The sequence below is a fragment of the Theobroma cacao genome, chromosome 3 (genome assembly GCF_053813885.1).
Source record: "Theobroma cacao isolate CCN51 chromosome 3, ASM5381388v1, whole genome shotgun sequence".
NCBI lineage: Eukaryota > Viridiplantae > Streptophyta > Magnoliopsida > Malvales > Malvaceae > Theobroma > Theobroma cacao.
In genome coordinates, this window is record NC_142641.1 from 42652253 (window position 1) to 42670932 (window position 18680).

Here is an 18680-nt window from a genome sequence, read left to right on the forward strand (position 1 = left end):
GTGAAAGCAAAAAGGTAAAAATTCATATACGTAGTTATTGAGTGGAAGCAATTTTTGTTACTAAATTGAAAATTTGGACGTCCTCTTCAATTTGCATAATCCTCCTCTCCAATTTACTTGGACTTGAAGGGTAATTTTTTTTTGTAGGAGGGTTAAACAATTATGATTAAAGATAATATATAATAATATATATTATTTAAATTTGATTTTTTGATTGATTCAGTCAAAAAATTTAGATATTAAAAATCGGTGAAAAAGATTGAAGCATTGAAAATTAAATAATCATGAATTGATAATTAATCGAATCAAATTTACCGAATTCAGTTCAATTCTATCGGGTTATTCGATTTGGATCGATTTTGCTCAGCCCTAACATGGGGCTTTATTACCGAATCTAAAGGCCTAATGCTGAGGGCAAGCTGAGCATAAAATCAACTTCAATATGGGCCTAAAACCATAGATCAAGCTCAGGCCTAATGAAACAAGACCCAGGTTCAGGTTAACAAGACCCGTGTAAAATCTGGCTGAACAGGAACCAACCAGGGCGCTTTCATCCCTGCCACTTTTTTCCGTGGTCTTTCGTACTAAAATTCTGGTTCTCTCGAGTCTCAAAATATCACAAAGTTTGCACCCCGAACACTGCTGAACCATGGCAATTGCCACTCGTTCTCCTTTGCGCCTCAACTCTCCTATGTCACGACCTTCTTTGTATAATTCTCAAAGGAGGGTGTTTTTCCAGAGCCATGCTTGGTTTCGAGCTCAACCCAGAACTAAACCCATCTGCGCATCAGCTATAAAAGCTGAAGCTGGTGCTCAGAAGGAGGATATTGTCATCGTAGGAGCTGGGATTGCTGGTCTAGCCACTGCAGTGTCCCTTCGCAGGTAAGAAAAAAAAATTTTAGCTGAACTTTATGACTTGCTTACCTTTCTAGTCTAAATTAGACTGTCTATTTACAAATTGCTTTGATTCCTTTGGTGGTGTCTTTAGCAATGAGTTGTGCAAAAATCTATGTTTTAATTTTTTTTTCTCTATGTAAGATAGCTATAGCACATGATCAGATTTGCGCTATTGAGTTTTAGCAAGTTCAATGAGAAATGAATCTCCACAACTTGTTCTGAGTAGTTGTCATGTTAAGTCATCATCAGGCTAGGAATTGGATCACTAGTGCTTGAGCAAGCAGAGTCACTTAGAACTGGTGGAAGCTCACTCACCCTTTTCAAGAATGGGTGGCGGGTATTGGATGCAATCGGTGTTGCAGATAGTCTCAGGAGCCAATTTTTTGAAATCCAAGGGTATACGTTCACTTTCATTAGCTTGTCATGTTAACACGTGCGTTACGAAATCAAAATTTTCCTATACTAGTTTCAAACTCAAGGCATCCTTAGTTATCATATTGTGAACTTGTTCATTGCATCGGCTGTGCAGGATGGTGGTGAAGTCAGAAGATGGCAGGGAGTTACGCTCCTTCAAATTCAAAGATGAAGATCAAACGTACTAAATCTTCCACGTTCTTGGAGGCAGTTTTTAATCCAACTTGTATCACCATTTCTGTTCTTCTTTACCTTTCAATTGTATGGAATCGTTTTTGTTTTCATCAACCAATGATGACACGATGCTGCAGCCAAGAAGTTCGCGCGGTGGAGAGGAGAATACTTCTAGAGACGCTTGCCAATCAGCTGCCACCTGAGGCAGTCCAATTTTCTTCCAAGTTAGCAAAGATTGAAACAAGTGAAAATGGTGAAACTCTTTTGGAACTTACGAATGGGACTAGATTACTTGCCAAGGTTAATTAACCTATATTTTAACATTCTCGTTCATATATATAGCAAGGTTGAATCTTGATTAATACTATAATTCAGAATTGCTTCCAAACTGTGTCACAAGAAATCAAATGATGGAATACATTTCAACAGATTGTTGTTGGGTGTGATGGAATTCGGTCTACAATAGCCAAATGGATGGGTTTCTCTGAGCCGAAGTATGCAGGGCATTGTGCTCTCCGTGGACTTGGGTATTATCCCAAGGGGCAGCCATTTGCACCAAGAGTTAGTTACATGTACGGAAGAGGGTTGCGTGCAGGATATGTTCCTGTATCTCCTACAAAAGTTTACTGGTTTATCTGCTATAACAGCCCCTCAGCAGGTTCTTTTTTATGAATGAAACTTGCAGTCGGATTCAGTCATAAAGTTTTTGCAAATACTTTTTTAGCTCTAATGATGTAGAACTTGGCTTGTTTCAGGTCCAAAGATCACTGATCCAATTTTGCTGAAGAAGCTAGCAAAAGAACTAATAAAGAACTGGCCTCCGGAGCTACTTAAATTGATTGATCTCACCCCAGATGAGACGATAAGTAAGGCGCCCCTTGTTGACCGTTGGCTATGGCCAGGTATAAGCCCCCCTGCATCAGCCGGTAAAGTTGTGCTGGTCGGGGATGCCTGGCACCCAATGACTCCCAATCTTGGACAAGGTGCTTGTTGTGCTTTAGAGGACGCAGTGATCCTGACAAGAAAGCTGGCAGATGGAATTAAATCTGGTCCTGAATCCATTGAAGGTGCTCTCAGGGCATATGGAGAGGAAAGATGGCCCCGTATCTTTCCAATAACCATACGGGCAAATCTTGTGGGATCACTTTTGCAGTGGGATGATCCACTTGTCTGTTCTGTTCGTGACAATGTTGTCATACCTAAATTAGTTAGACTTGGGTCAATGCTTGAACACACAAATTTTGAGTGTGAGCCTCTCGAAACATAAAATGTTGGATTTCAACCCGACCCCACAAGAAGCAAGAGAATTTATGGCTATACTTAATTGTCCTTTAAAGCTATTTTGTCCATCATATTTTAATGCATCATGCAAAATTACAGGGCTTTCTTGATAAAATGGGGCAAAGTTTACCTATCTCTAGTCTCCTTGTACCTTCAAAAAAGGTGCATTGTCCAAAAATAACTTCTAGGACAACAGAGTTAATCATGGAAGAAAAGAACAAAGCATATATTAGAAAATGAAAATATGCAGCAACCTATATAATTACATCAAAGCAAAAATTAAGAAGACCATTACATGCATCAAGCAGGTTCCCCACCTCAAATATGTTGCACCTCTACTCGTTCACCATTCTTGCAACTTCAAGGTTCAAGATATTAAATCTATTAAAAGAAATCACTTTTAAGTCTTATTAGCACCAGTGATGTAAAAAGCTGAAGTAGGCAAGGAGTAAGTAGGCCTTTAGGATGGAGTCTTGCTGGGAAATAGTCGAAGTTAATATCAGAATACAAGAGCATGAGCATAAACAGAATGATTGAAAAGATGTTTCTACTATCATTATAGCCAAATGGTAAAACCACTTTCTATCTTACAAACATGACAATGCATTACTCATCCCTACGAAAATAGCTCTCTTCTGTCTTCTAAACCCATTAATTTATCATCTTGTATTTGTATATATGTGTAATATCACAAAATGCATGAAATCACCTAAATTCTTCAAAAATCAAAATGGTTTTTCCATAGCAAATGAACATCTCGTACTCTCTTTGACAAGAAAAAAGTGAATCACACCCATTCTTTGATAATATCACAGATTACGCACACCAGTTGTTTTGTTGAATTAAAGTCCTCCAGCTCCAGTTTTGAAGCGAGTCAGTCCATGCACCAAGGAATCTTGATCTTGCAATCAATCTTCAAACCCTTGATTCTGCAAAGAATTGGATCATCTTAGTTTATACAGCATTTAAAGTTTAAATTTTGATTTTTCCAACTTAAATTACCTTAATTCTAACTATTAAGTACCTACCTAATGTCTGTAACTGAAAATCAGTATATCTTACCAAATCTCATCAATCTAAAGGGAAGAAAAATCTAAAATAACTTGAAACAAATAAAAGGATTTAAAAAAAATAAAAATAGAAGGATTTAAAGCACAAAGCTGAGCGGTTCTTATGCATTGCCTGATCAAGAAAACATAATAAATATGACTAGTAAATTTCAATAACTGCCTTTCAATCTAACATGTCTCTTCATTGCTCAACAAAAATGAATGCAAGTTATTTATTTCACTGAACGAAACCAATCAAACAGATTTAATTTACCAACTTATAAACCCCCCACATAACAATTGCACTGCTAAGCAGCTGCCATTCTAAATAAAAGAAAAAAAGTTATATAATACCCAGATTTTAGGCAACCATGAATTAACTTTCGGACGCAATCTAACAAAAAATAAATAAAGGAAGGAATGATATTGGAAACCTGGGCTGGAAAAGAACCAAAGAATGATAGCGCAAAGAATCAGAACGAGAGGGATGATGTGGATGGCGTTCTCGGCAAATCTAATACGAGACCTTTCTTTCTTAGCGGCGTACGAGAGGGGATTGTATGTGGGCAGTTGTTGCGGGATCAGGGAAACCGTCTCTGAGCTCTGTTGCTTCGAACTCTGTGATTCGGATGGTGTTGAGTTGATGAAGAACTCGTCTGCGACTCGGGAACCGCTCGATGATCGATGCATCTTTGGGTCCGTTTCTCTTTTGTTTCAGAGAAAGAGAAAGAGAGAGATTCCAATAGAAATGAGATCTTCGGTCTTCGTTGCGGGTGCCGACTGAAGGCGAAACTCCTCACGAAAGGGCACGGTTTTTGGCTAATTTAGGCGGTGCCGCAAAATGACAAAACAAAACCATGCCTTTAGCCTTCTCTTTTTTTTCTTTCTTTTTTTTTTATAATTTTTTATTCATGGCCAAAAACAAAGAAAGTTACTTGGAGCTATATCTGATAATGTATTTTTATTTTTATTTTTTGGAGAAATAATATATTTTAAGATTTTGAAATACATGCTTACACTCTTTTTTTTAAAGAAGATATATGCCTACACTCTTGAAATATCATAAATCATTGAAAAAAAAAATATAGGTCTATGGAAGAGATTCAAATGCATATACATTAGAAAATATTACATTTTTATATCATCAAAATATTGTTTTTTTTATTTTTAATTATTATATTCAAAATTTAGAGTCATTTTCTAATGAGATTGGATAAATTTATGAACACTTTTACCATTGAAGATTTTGTTTTTAATTATCTAAAAAAGGAAATTTCAAATTGAAACAAAGCAAATTAACCTTAATAGCTCGTTTCACTATTATTAATCTCGTCATCCAAATTACATAGATATATTGAATTTTTGAAGAAGAGATATCAAGACTGTGTTCGGTTGATTTTTCATTATTTGTTTTTTATTTTTTATTTGTTTTTTATTAATTTTTACAAAAATAAAAAAAATCAACTAAGAAAACTTTAATAAGAAACTTTGTAGGTCGTGGCATTTAATTGTTGGAAAAAAGATAATATTTTAAACTAAAATAACATTTTGAAGCAAATAGTTAATAGACCTTGTTAACCATGTATATTAAATATAAAGATTATTTGTTTGTCTAGTTTGAGCACTCTTTTTGTTCAAGCAAAGAGCCATATATAATATCCAAATAAGAAGCAAAATAACAAGTAGAGAAGTAAAGAAAATAAAATGTGTTTAGGCTATAATACACGTAACCCCTGAGAAGATTCCTCTGTTTCCAATTTTTCTTTCCCATCCTAACAATGAACTCGAATTAGTTGTCAAAGATTCAAATAAAAGCAAATTATTACCAAATTGTTCTCAATGAATGCACGAATTAGCCATTCTAAAACTAAAACTTTCTCAGACCTTTCTAACCCGCCACGTTTGACCTCATTCAGAAGGAAGTTAAACAACACGCTCCTGGATTGAAGCATGGTCAAAATATATGCGAGCAATGAAAACAAAAAGGTCAAAGCGAAAAACGGAGAAATTGACCACCACATGTTTGTCCCATTATTGCATTTGCTGGGTTCGGTCGTGTTTGCCGCCACCCTTGTTTCCGGCTGGCAGGCGCGTGGATGCACGAGTTGGATTGTCGAAAGGTTCCTTTCATGCAGACAACACACACGTAAACGGAAACACCTGGCTTTTCTTTTCTTTTCGCTTTTTTTTTCCTCTTCCGTGGAAAGCCAGATTAAATGTTCTAAAATGACTAAAATATCCTTAAAAATAAGTTGTGGTTTTAATTCCTACTATCTGTCAGCGAAGGAATTAGATCTTTGAAGATAGATCGTGGAATATAAGTGAAAATCTGACTCATTAATTCATGATTAAAGTTTAAAAAATAAAAATCCAAACCTAGTTATTGTCATTCTCCTAACTACTTTCTCCAACTATAAAATAACTTCATAATTTAGATATCAATTGCTTGTGTTGGGATCCACCTATAAATCCAACTGCTAGCTAATTGTGCATGGTGACGATGATCTACGATAAGACATCCCAAAAAATAAATCACAAGTTGAAGAATCCAATTCCTCTTCATTCCTTTGGGATTTACTTTCATTATAATATTAAGATTATTCTTATCCATCAATCCTTGTGTAATTGAATGAAAAAAATATTTAATTTATGTTACGTGCTTCACTAATTATATAAAGTATATAACAAATAAATTTCTAATTCTATCATTGTCTTTATTTTGATTTCCGCTCATAGTTATTATTGAAATTCAAATTTCAAATATCTCATTCTAATAAAAAAAATTATCAAATTAGTTCATAGTTATCCAAATGATATAAAAAATAAAATTCTGCCAATTGCAAATCATAAGCATCTTAGGACATTTGTAATATTTTCTTTGATAATTTTTTTCGATTAATATTTATTGAACTCTCCATGAATACTTGCCAAGAAAATGATATGAATAAAGTTTTAAATATTAGATATAATTGAATATTTTCCAAGAAAATGATATGTAAAAAGAGGACGAAAATGCCCCAAATATGTAATTACATAACAAGTGTACAACACGTGGCATTCTTTGGTTTCCTTGCTACGTCACCACTCGAATTTCCCCAAATTTTAAATTTAAACAATTAATTAATAAATAATAAAAATTAAAAATTCTGGCTCTTTATTTATAACGACACCACGTCAATACGGTATAAAGCTCCTTCTCTCTCTCTCTCGCTGTGTCTCTCTCTTTTTCTCCGGCGACGATCTGAAATCACCGGTGATTTTCTCCGTAAGCCCCAATTTCACGTTCCTTCTGTCATCGCCCCCGACTTCTTGTGATTCAGTTTGTTCGAACTCGTCGCCATCATGAATCCCGAATAGTAAGCTCCAGTTCATTTCAAATCTCAGAAAAAAGAAACCGTTAATTTTTTTAAATTTCTTTTAGTTGATTTTATGACGAATCAATCGTTTCTAATTCATTTTCCATGGATCTGCTTTTTTTTTTGAATTAACTGTTTTTGATTTTCCCTAAAATTTTGTTGTTTCTTTCATTATTTTGATTATTGATCGGCTTTATGAATCAGATCCGGTTAATTTGTGTATCAGATCTGTTTATTGATTTTCTATGCATTATAAGTTACCGTGGAAAAATTAATTATGCTGAAAAACTGTAATCTTATCGAAGTGATTTCTTAAGTTAGGTAACAGCTTTTGGAAAGATTTAAGATATTTTAAACAAAGTTAGGCTTAAGGATGGAAATAATCGGGTGAATATTGGTTGGTTGTTGATATTCTAAAGTCATAGCAAGAGCTAAATGTCTTCAAAACTTTTAGTGACAAAAATTTGAATCTTGATTGCTGTTGAGCTTTTTGGGATGTATCCTTATATGTTGAAATGTTGACCCGTGTTTTATATTCTGAATGTGGTTTGTTTGTGTTAATGGCAGTGACTATCTGTTTAAGCTTTTACTTATTGGAGATTCTGGTGTTGGGAAATCATGTCTACTTTTGAGGTTTGCTGTAAGTTCTTGGTCCCTCATTGATTTTCATGCTCTTGGATTCTTTGCTTTGTGATTTGTTATCGTTTTATTCACTAGGTTTAATGCTTCTAAACTTTTTTTTTTTTGTGAGCCAGGATGATTCATATTTGGAGAGTTACATCAGTACCATTGGTGTTGACTTTGTAAGTTCTGTCTTGTATTTTTATAAAATTGGTTTGTATATTTTGAACATGTGAATGGTAAATTAACTTTGAATTGTATTTCAATACGCAGAAAATTCGCACTGTGGAACAGGATGGAAAGACCATCAAACTCCAAATTGTAAGTTTTTAAATTGGCATACTATCTTTTCTTTTGTTAATTGAGTTTGAATCTCCAAAGTTACCTACTTGGAATGCATACTGTGATTTTGGTACCCCCATGCCCTGGTCTGCTTTAATGGGGTTATGTTCATTCTCACAGTTCTAGTTAATATAACAAGTTTCTTTGTGTTTAGAAGTTAAATCGTTTTTTGTTTCCCTTCTTGGAATTATTTGATATGTTTTATAGAGTTAAAAAGCTACATGACTATTCTTTTGTTTTGATCATTGTTGATTACTGATTGCTTTTCATGCTTGCTTCTGGATATGCAGTGGGATACTGCTGGCCAAGAACGTTTCAGGACTATCACTAGCAGCTACTATCGTGGTGCTCATGGTATCATAGTAAGTGCCATATTTTACATTTTATCTGTGTTGTTCCTTTCTTAATTTTCTTTATGCAGGATTAAACTCATGCTGCTTACGCTCTTGCCAGGTTGTTTATGATGTGACAGACCAAGAGAGTTTCAACAATGTCAAGCAATGGCTAAATGAAATTGACCGCTATGCCAGTGAAAATGTGAACAAGCTTTTAGTTGGGAACAAGTGTGACCTAACAGCAAACAAAGTTGTGTCCTATGAGACGGCTAAGGTAAACTGATTGCACAAATTTGTTGCTCACATGTATATAGTTTTAGGTATCCTAAAAGTTAGGATTTTCATCACTCATGGCTTGTTTTCTTTCTTCAGGCGTTTGCAGATGAAATTGGGATTCCTTTCATGGAAACAAGTGCAAAGAATGCCACTAATGTTGAAGAGGCTTTCATGGCCATGGCTGCTTCAATCAAGAATAGGTACTGTACCTGGTGTTTTCCCTATTTGATGGTGAATGTACGCACATGCAGGCACATATATATATATACACACATAAGAAGCAGATGGATTCACTTCTTCTTTAATGGATTGGCCCTCAATTTTTGAGTTTATTGATCCTTATCTCTTTATGGTTGTTTGCAGGATGGCAAGCCAACCAGCCATGAACAATGCGAGACCTCCAACGGTGCAGATTCGAGGACAGCCTGTTAACCAGAAGTCAGGTTGCTGCTCTTCTTAAAGAAAGTTAGTTTTAGTGGGGCTCATTATGTTCTTTTGTGTTTATTTGTTGCATGTAAAACTAGTCCTATTTCATGCTTTTGATATGGAGATGGTTCAGCCTGATTTGGTATTCTTGTCTTTTGTTCAATACTCTGTTAAACTTCTATTCTTTTAATTGTATTTGATTTTAAGCAAACATTTGTACAAAAATAGGAATATAGTATTTGCCTTGTTCAGTTTCTACCATTAGCCACATATTGCCCTCCTCATCTGAGTTATCTGGTTTTGAAGTTTATTATATTTTTAACATGGCCGTGGAAGTTTCTTGTGGAAATTGTAGCACCTCGTTTCTCTCAATTGGTGTTATTAGGGTGGTTTGGCCGAAATAGTAGCGTAAATGGCAAGTGCAATTAGCTCTGAATTTTCTTTCGGTCTGTTGCCTATGTGAACTATGCGGCAACATCCCCGAGGAATCTCCCAGAGAATTTAAACCTACACTTTGACAAACAAAACTCATAGTTGTACAATTCCACCGTTGTAATTTCTTGGCAGGAAATATAAATTCCTGGAGCCTGGCCGTTAGCAAGGTTTGCCACCACAAAAAAAAAAAAAAATGCAGTCAGGAGTATATATCACACCTCAATTTCCTTATAAGTGGATCCAGAGCTTAGGCGAGACTGAGAACTCCACCAGAGTGATTTGAACCAGCAGTGGATTGAATAATCGTTTCCATATTGCCTTCTTACTTTCAAGGGAACCATGCAAACCTACCAGTAATCACCACAAGAACAGGATCCATCCTTAAAATGGTGAAACCTTACGGTATCCCTTACTATGATCTCTCTTGTTTCAATTGCTGAAATGTACTTGATGGCACGGTGGCAATCCCCACATACTCTCAAGTTCTTGAAAACTCTGATTGGTCCCCCACTGGGCACTTTAATGAGCCCAAAGGCAATTGCCAGCTTTTCACTATGCCGTAATAGTAGCTGTGCTTTCTGCTCTTCCCCCACATCATGTAGTGCAAATTCAAGATCTGGAACATAACCTGCCAACTTCAATTTCTTCTCCAGCTCTCTCAGTTTTTCATGTATGGAGGCTAAGTCTGGGTGCACCCTATCCCCTGATCTGAATTCATGAACTACACTCTTTATCTCAATCCAACTGTACCCAGGTGTCTTCACTACCTTATTGTCTTTCATTGATTGGCGAACCCTAGCAACGTGGTCCCATTTGTTCATTGCTGCATAAATGTTAGCCAGTTGTACATAACCAGCTGCATTTTTGGGATCAAGATTAAGCAAGTTCTCGGCTGCAAACTCGGCCATCTCCAAGTTCTTGTGGATCCTACAAGCACCCAAAAGGGTTCCATATATGGCACAGTGTGGTTTGAAAGGCATTCTCTTTATCAAATTTACAGCTTCAACCAGTTTGCCAGCTCGACCAAGCAGGTCCACCATACATGTATAGTGATCTGGTCTAGCTTCAACCCCATAATCCTTCAACATGGAATCAAAGTACCGAATCCCCATATCTACCAGCCCTGCATGGTTACAGGCCAGAAGAACTGCGACGAAGGTGATCCAATCTGGCCTTACCCCTTCATCCCTCATCTCCTCAAACAGATGTAGAGCTTTCTCACCAGCACCATGTTGGGCATAACCAGAAATCATTGCATTCCAACTAACAACATCCTTTTTCTTTATCTCAAGAAACAGTTTCCAAGCATCATCCAACGCTCCACATTTACAGTACATACTAATCAATGAAGTATCCGCAGTTGTATCATCACGTAACAAAGACTTACAAACAAGCTGATGAACTTGTTTCCCAAACTGCAAAGCAGACAATTCACTACAACCCAATAAAACACTACTCAAACTCGAATTATTCGGCCTAATACCATACCTTAACATCATCCTGAAAAGCTTTAAACCATCCTCAGCTCGACAATTCTCCACATAACCAGAGATCATAGCATTCCAAGTCACCAAGTTCTTGACTGGCATTTCTTTAAACAATCTCTCAGCTTTTTCTATCTTCCCAAACTTCATATACCCGCTTATCATGGCTGTCCACGCCACCACACTCTTCACATCCGCTAACTCAAAAAACTCCACAGCCAATTCCAATTCCCCACATTCAACATACCCAGAAATCATTGCACTCCAAGTAACACTATTCTTCTCGGGCGTGGCCGAAAACAACTCCCTCGCTTTTCCCATTAAGCCCTTTTGAGCGAAACCAGAAATCATTGTATTCCAAGAAGCAGAATCCTTAAAGGGCATTGAATTAAAGAAAGACCAAGCAGTTTCCATATCAGAATTGTGTACATAACAAGCCAACATAATATTATAAGAGACAGTGTCTTTTTCAGGAATTTTATCAAACAGTTTTTGGGCTTGTGTTATCTTCCCGGGTTTTTTTGAATACCCGGCCAAAATCGAGTTCCATGTAACTGTCGTTTTAACAGTCATGGTGTTGAAAACTCGGAGAGCGGAATCTAAATCACCTGAGCGAATATAGCTAGTGATAACCTTATTTGAAGAAATGATATAATTGTGATCCTGTTGATCCAACGTTGGAGATTTGTCAAGGGAAGGGGCGGTTGGGGGTTTCCTCGCTATGTTACTGGTGGGAACCAAGTGAGGTTCATGTGGCGAATGGGAAGGGAAATTGGCGGGAACAGCTTCGTGGTTGGGATTGACATTTGGATTTAGGATTGTGAAAGTGGAGAAAGGGGAGAGAGGGTGTTTGCTTGGTGGAAAAATTTTGAGGAAAGGTAAGGTGGGCTGCTTCCTTGTGTTTTTCAGATAATGATACATTTGTCATGCTTGGTCAGAAAAGGGAAAGTCGAAGATTATTAGTTATTGAGTTCTAAATGGTGGAACTCGGAAATGTTTTGAGTGCTTCGAAGTTCGGCCTATGTCTTGAGTCTGTTTCATTTGCTTTGTTTTCCATCCTAACTTGAATGTCTTGAGCTTGACTGCTTGAGACGGATCTGCAAATCACAGTCCAATATCTCTCCTCTGGTTTTTGGTTTGTTTGGTACAGGGGTAAAATTACACAAGAAAGAGTTCAAGAGAAAAAATGAACGTCAGAGGAGAAAAAAAGTGTCATACCTTTGTAACCTTGTTAATACTCAACTTAAACCTCAATTTCATCCTTTTCGCTACTTAATCTCATTCTTGACTTTTACCAGTCCTACAAGGTGATAGTTTTTTTTAAAAACAGAAAAACATTAGCGTTGAACATAGGCAGTTATCCGTAACAGCTGCAGACCGAAGCCTGGAGACCCAGCTTCATCCCCTCAACCACTGACGGTAGGCGAAAAAGGGATGATGGCTGGACGTACGCAGCCTATACGGGGTTTAACGCACTTAACAACAGGGGGTGGGGCAGCTTAATGGCATTTAGCCTTGAGTGATATTTATTTGCAAACATAAAATACCCCAACCTTGAAGCTTCATGAAGCATCAAATCATAAATAAATAGAGATTAAAAGATGAAATAACATGACTGCAATGTTCCAGAAAGGAACCACTAAAACGTTCTCAGCCTACACCGAACCAAAACTGATGCCACTACTTCTCAGTCATAATAATGATCCATGTGCGCTCTAACTTTAAAAAAAAAAGGGCAAAACAAAAGGTCAAAAAAAAGGTATGCATGCATGTCAGGGAAAGACCATAAGTCTGTAGACCCATGGATAAATTATCTAAAATTTACACTCAAAAACATTAAATGGTTTCTAATAAAGGAAATCATCATTCCTCTAGAAAACCCTTTTTTGACTCCTGAGTATTGAATAGATCACAATGAATTCCAAGCAAGTGAAAACCATTGTGCAGCTTGCAGTGGTGGTGGAATCTCACTTGCCACCCAAAGTGGGGAACTGCCCACGATCTTCAATTGCGGGGGCTGGCACATTACTCCCTGCGATGCCTCCATATCCACCTCTGGGACCACGGCCACGGCCACGTCCACGTCCTGGGCCATAGTACCTCTCCCCTTCAGCTGGCTTCAAGAACTCATTTATGCTGACAGACTACACCGAAGCAACGTTCAAAACAGAATTTTAATAAGGGAAAAACATCTACATCATTGGCACCAATAATAGTGACATGGTGAACAAGTTGAAACAAGGATACTTTACCCATTCATCAAGCAACCTGAAATTCATAACTGCTTTACCCATTCTTCGAACAAGTTAAATAGAAAGGAAGGATTGCATTCATCCAGAAGAAGTGGGAAATCAACAAAACATGTGAGAGAAATATGCAAACCTTTTTCACTCTTTCTTCTTTATCAGCATCTTTGCGCTTGTCCTTTTCAGAACCCTGATTATCAAAAGCTAAGTCAATATACCAGCATAAATGAAATAGATGAAACCATATATAACAACAGAATAAACTTAAGAAATCTTACGAGTTTGATAAAGATGTCATCATTGCTCTTCTTATTTGAAAGTTGTTGCATGGACTCAAACTCTTTGACATCAACTTTCCTTTCTTCAGTCTTAAGGGCAAGCAAAGCTTTCCTCTTCTCGTCAAGAATCTTCTCATATTCTTCTAAAGTCATCTCCTAGTATAGACAGAGGAAAAAGTATACATTCAAAATTAGAATATTAAAATCAAGCAAAACTTGTTAAACCAGGGAAATCCAACCTATGTTAATCATTTGATCATCCCAAGGTTAATTCAGTTAACCAAAGAGGAAGCAAAGCCAGTTCCACCATTCAGAATCATCAAAGATAAATTTCTAATTTTCAGCAATGACATAGATTCATCCAACAATTATTACCTAGTTAAATAGTTTTTAGTTAGCATAGATAAACTCCACAACAGCCTGGGTTATAATTACAGTTCAAACATTGAATTTATGCACTTTGAACATATTAGAACCATCTCACATAATGTTACTAGACAAATTGCCCAATATAGAAAAAGCTCTAATAGACAACTAATAGAGTTTAAGCAAGCTATCAAAATGCATTCTATTTATGCCCTTAACACTAATTAAACAAGGAGAAATGGTATTAGGGTCAGGAAATCACCAAATATATTCATTTTAGCCCTCAGTTGAAACCATAGCCACATCTCTAGAAAATCAAAACCCTAACTGTGATCAAAGAACTACCTTATTTTCAGGCTCCTTCTCCTCAGGTTCATTTGCAGCATTCTCCTTGCTGGCATCCACGACATCTTCCTCTCCAGATTGCTTCTCAGCACCCACATTCTTTTCATTCTCAGGGACATTTACCTCAGTCTCCCTTATTTTGGCCAACATAGCAGATATATTAACAGATGAGTTCACATCACAATATACATACATACATACATGCATGCATGCATATACATATATAAAGCATATTACATAAGGAGCTTTGTTGTGCATGCTGCTTAAGAGATCAGCAAACAGATACTCACGGAGCAATTTCATCAGTTGAAGTTCCCCAATTACCACGTCCAGCACCATCACGTTTGAACTCATTTCTGGTTATACATAAAGATAGATAGTTGAAGTGATAAATGGTTAATAAAAGAAAACATCAACAGTGGGATTATGTGAAACAAATCACATGACCAAAAATTACAATTCAAATAAAGCAAAATACTAACCCACGTCCAGTCCCACTGCGGCGATCATACTGCCTACGAGGGCGTTCCCCTTCTCCAGATTCTTCATTGCTAAAACCACCACGACGACCCCCACGGAAAGAACCTCGAGGCCCACCATAGCCACGCCTTTCAGATAGCTTTCCTTCTCCCTCTTCAGAGGGTCTGTACCCTCCTGAAAATCCATTGGAATTATCACCAACATTGGAATCACGATTGAACCCACTGCCACCACGTCCACCACCACGGCCTCCTCCACGTCCACCACCACGGCCTCCTCCACGTCCAGGCTCACTCTTGGCCTCTCTCACTACATAAACAAGGCAAACATGGGAAAAAGGAATGCAGGATAAATGAGTATGCACACCACACTTCAATAATTAAAAGTGATTGTCAATAAACCAACAAGAAGGTAAATCTAAGGCAAAGTTCAGCAATAAATGCCAGAATATTACAATGACCATATCATCCATAAGAATTATATTAAGTGAAGTTCAAAATAAAGTTTAAAATTCACATAGATAAATAGATGGAATTGATAAACAGTTTTATAGCAAGACAAATAGAATCAATAAAGTTCAAAAATTTCTCATGTTCTACCTCATTTTCAATTATAAGAATTATATTAAGTGAAGTTCAAAATAGAGTTTAAACTTTACATAGATGAATAGATGGAATTGACAAACAGTTTCATAGCAAGACAAATAGAATCAATAAAGTTAAAAAATTTCTCATGTTTTACCTCATTTTCAATGATACCACGAAAAAAAATTACACAAAACTCACTCATGCATATCAAAAGTTCAAAACACATACAGCTTCACAGCAATAGACTTGAGCAAAAGAACTGCTTTAATGACAGATAATACTAATAAATTTCACAAATTTCTTTTCTTTTATTTCATTCCTATACAAAAATAAATATAGGTAAGACTTATACAAAGGAGCAGCTTTACTGACAGATAAGATTAATAAAACATACAAATTTCTTTTATTTTACTTCACTTCCAATCCAAAAACAACTATACATCAATCCCAACAAAGACACTCCACAAACTACGGAAACAATAGACGAAATCAAAAACCCACAAATTTTATTCCTTTTTTGACATTATCTTCAAAACAAAACAGACAACCAAAACCAATCAAAAAGCAAGAAGAAACAAAAGTTACCAGCTTGAGCAGGAGGAGTTGGCTTGGTGGGGAGCTTAGCAGGCTTAGCAGGCTGAGCTTGAGCTGGAGCCGAAGCAGGAGCTTTCTTAGGCTTCTCCAGCTTCTGCTGCTGAGCAGCCGCAATAAGCAAACTTGGGTCTTCAATATCATCACCCAAGAGATCGAAAGGGTTCATGGTTGCCATTTGTTAACTCGAAGAAGAAATTATATCGAAAACTTAGTTTTTCTTTTTAGCTCAAAAAGAGAAACAGCAACCAAGAGAGCCCTAGTGTATGGCTAAAGCCATAGAGGTGAATATAAGCCAAAAGGAAAAGATCTAAGTTTGGTGTTTGGAAGGTAAGAAAACAGGGAGAAAGGTATGTGAGAGTGAATTATGAGAGTTATACGGGAGGGGCTCAGAAAACCCTAGCCAATGCGGCAGAGAAACGAGACTGAGGCTAAACCTAATCTTAAAAACCCTATGGGTTTCGTTAATGTGTGGGCGAGTTCATTTTAAGACGTGTTTTTCCTTTCTTTTTCCCTGTATGTTTCTTGGACTCTAATTAAATAATCTGTCAAGGCTCATTAAAAGGAGGGGAAATTTTTTTTAAAAAAAAATCTCAAAGTTTACGATAGCTTCTTTAGATAATTTAATGTAAAAAACATATTTATCAAAACATAATAGTTTTCCATTTCTTATAACAATATTCATTGTGCCCAAAAAAATCATTCAATCCAATTAGTATAGAGAATTTTACACATTTAACATTGAATTATTAAATATCAAATTTTCGAATTTTTTAATATTTAATACTAAATACAATACCATATGTTTGTCTATTTAAATAACTTAAATTATCATTGGCAAAGCCAATATAATATAAATAATAATGATTGAAAATATATACTCAATTGATTAATACAATTTCTAAAAAATATAAAAATTGAGAATAAAAAAGATATAAAATATTAGGAGAATAGAACACTTTTCCTAATTTGACATAGCAAAAGATGCGAAACAAATCAAAGGGCCCATCCATTTAGCTAGTTATTCGAATTGGGCCGTAGGTTACTGTTGGGCCTTGAAAAGACAAACTCGTAATCCAGTCCAAATAATTATTTTGTCGGCCCAAGAGCCCAAAACAAAACATCGGACAAGTTTCTCCATCGGAATGTTTGTTCAAACAGTTGATTTTAGTAAAAATTAAAAAGGAAAATACAAACAGATATGAGGATCTTCCCCCCTTTTTCTTCAAAGTTTGTTGGGGCAATCAAGCTAAAAGAAGACACAACAAGAAGTTCAAAGGGATTGGTTGGTTCTGGCCCATGCTGTTGTCATTTTAAAAGCTAAAAATAAATAAATAAATGCAGTGTGGATGGATCGTCAGCAACTTCCACCGACAACCAATCAAAGCGGGACTCGAGCTGCAAAACGTTGTACCTTCTGTCTAGATTTCGAGGTGAATGTGTTTAAGTCAAGATGACGTTATTTGAACGTCATGCTCGTAATTCGAAATCAAATAGTGATTAGCAACACTTTCTAGAGAAAAATAGTTAAAGGAATATAGGAAAGTTATCCTTATCACTATATTGTATTGTTGACATTATTTTCTTCATAATTATATAAAAAATTTTAGTAAATTACTAAGATTATGATATAATTATAATTAAGATATATATATATATATATTTATATAAATACTTCATTCATAATTTTGCAATTCACAATTTGTGATTCAAGATTTTTCTTTTTGCAATAACTATAATTTATTATTTTAATGAGAACTATTACTAATAATTATATCGCTTAACAAGTCCATCTCGTGCATATTCTAGAATTTTGGAAAAACAAGGAATCTTCGAAAAGAAATAAAAGATATAAAGGAGAATTAGAAATATTGAAAGTTCAAAAATATCAAAACTATCTATTTCAATGATGAATCAAATTTTGAATGGATGATTTTTAATTTATTATCTTTCTTTAAAATTAAAGGTTTAATGTTCAATTTCTTTTTTCTTTTTTAGACTTTCCACATGGGAAAAACAAAAATCTTTTGACTTTCTGATAATTTTAAGTTATTGGGTGATTGATATTATTTCAACCCTCGATTTTCCTCTATTGTCGTTGAAAGAGATATATATATTACTTTACATCATATAAAAGAATATTTGTTAAAAACAAATGTCATACGTTCAGGAGTAGTTACATTAATGCTCTTTGGCTGGACTGAAAGCAACTGCCAATGTTTGCCCTAGTTTAAGTCGAAGAAGAGGTAAAAGTCTTATTTTTTACCTTTTCTTTTACTAATTTTCTAAAGGGTTAAGACCTGTGACAAATTCAAAAGTACACGACAGGTTTGTTTGCGAGCTGTAAGCGTGTAACAACAAAGAAATGCCATTGACAATTAGATATGCTTGACTTGCCCCTTGGGCTATAATTTATAACTTTTCTTATGCTTTGAAAAATGTTTAGTAATAACTTTTCTAATTAATACTTGGACCTGGCATTCAACTTTTCATAATTTTTTGGTTCATTCTAACAATTCTATTACCAAAAAAAGTTTTCTTTAAATCAAAAGAAAAAAAAAATTGACCGACTGAGTAGGATAATATTGAAAAATATAATAATTTCGCTTATATTATATCTGTAACTTTTTTTTATAATTTTTTGAAGAAAAAGAAAGGGTTTCATTTGATTCCAACCACATTTTGAATATTGTATCC

At 35.7% G+C, this 18680-nt stretch overlaps 5 protein-coding genes across 6 annotated transcripts; 2 read left to right on the forward strand and 3 right to left on the reverse strand.

Moving 5' to 3' along the window:
* The first annotated feature begins 537 nt into the window (after positions 1–537).
* On the forward strand, positions 538–2821 carry LOC18606188 (monooxygenase 2-like). Of its 2 annotated transcripts, XM_007039655.3 has the most exons (6): positions 538–882; positions 1147–1293; positions 1427–1492; positions 1623–1785; positions 1915–2143; positions 2241–2821. In XM_007039655.3, the coding sequence occupies exons 1-6, from the start codon at positions 650–652 to the stop codon at positions 2750–2752; spliced, it is 1350 nt and encodes a 449-aa protein (XP_007039717.2). In that variant the 5' UTR covers positions 538–649; the 3' UTR covers positions 2753–2821. The 2 variants fall into 2 exon arrangements, with proteins under 2 accessions (XP_007039717.2, XP_017973903.1); XM_018118414.2 differs by lacking the exon at positions 1147–1293.
* A 475-nt stretch (positions 2822–3296) lies between these two features.
* LOC18606189 (uncharacterized) lies at positions 3297–4659 on the reverse strand. The gene is made up of 2 exons (XM_088804650.1): positions 4250–4659; positions 3297–3695 (listed from the first exon to the last, which is right to left on the reverse strand). The coding sequence occupies exons 1-2, from the start codon at positions 4503–4505 to the stop codon at positions 3682–3684; spliced, it is 270 nt and encodes an 89-aa protein (XP_088660776.1). The 5' UTR covers positions 4506–4659; the 3' UTR covers positions 3297–3681.
* Positions 4660–6984: 2325 nt separating this feature from the next.
* Positions 6985–9382, forward strand: LOC18606190 (GTP-binding protein YPTM2). Its single transcript, XM_007039658.3, has 8 exons — positions 6985–7171; positions 7739–7811; positions 7927–7974; positions 8066–8113; positions 8425–8496; positions 8588–8743; positions 8842–8945; positions 9109–9382. Exons 1-8 carry the CDS (start codon positions 7158–7160, stop codon positions 9203–9205), a joined length of 612 nt encoding a protein of 203 aa, XP_007039720.1. The 5' UTR covers positions 6985–7157; the 3' UTR covers positions 9206–9382.
* Positions 9383–9684: 302 nt separating this feature from the next.
* On the reverse strand, positions 9685–12224 carry LOC18606191 (Tetratricopeptide repeat (TPR)-like superfamily protein). Its single transcript, XM_007039659.3, has one exon. It carries the CDS (start codon positions 12009–12011, stop codon positions 9954–9956), a length of 2058 nt encoding a protein of 685 aa, XP_007039721.3. The 5' UTR covers positions 12012–12224; the 3' UTR covers positions 9685–9953.
* A 434-nt stretch (positions 12225–12658) lies between these two features.
* Positions 12659–16398, reverse strand: LOC18606192 (RGG repeats nuclear RNA binding protein A-like). The gene is made up of 7 exons (XM_007039660.3): positions 15978–16398; positions 14808–15114; positions 14616–14681; positions 14326–14458; positions 13615–13770; positions 13473–13526; positions 12659–13234 (listed from the first exon to the last, which is right to left on the reverse strand). The coding sequence occupies exons 1-7, from the start codon at positions 16159–16161 to the stop codon at positions 13058–13060; spliced, it is 1077 nt and encodes a 358-aa protein (XP_007039722.3). The 5' UTR covers positions 16162–16398; the 3' UTR covers positions 12659–13057.
* Positions 16399–18680: the final 2282 nt, after the last annotated feature.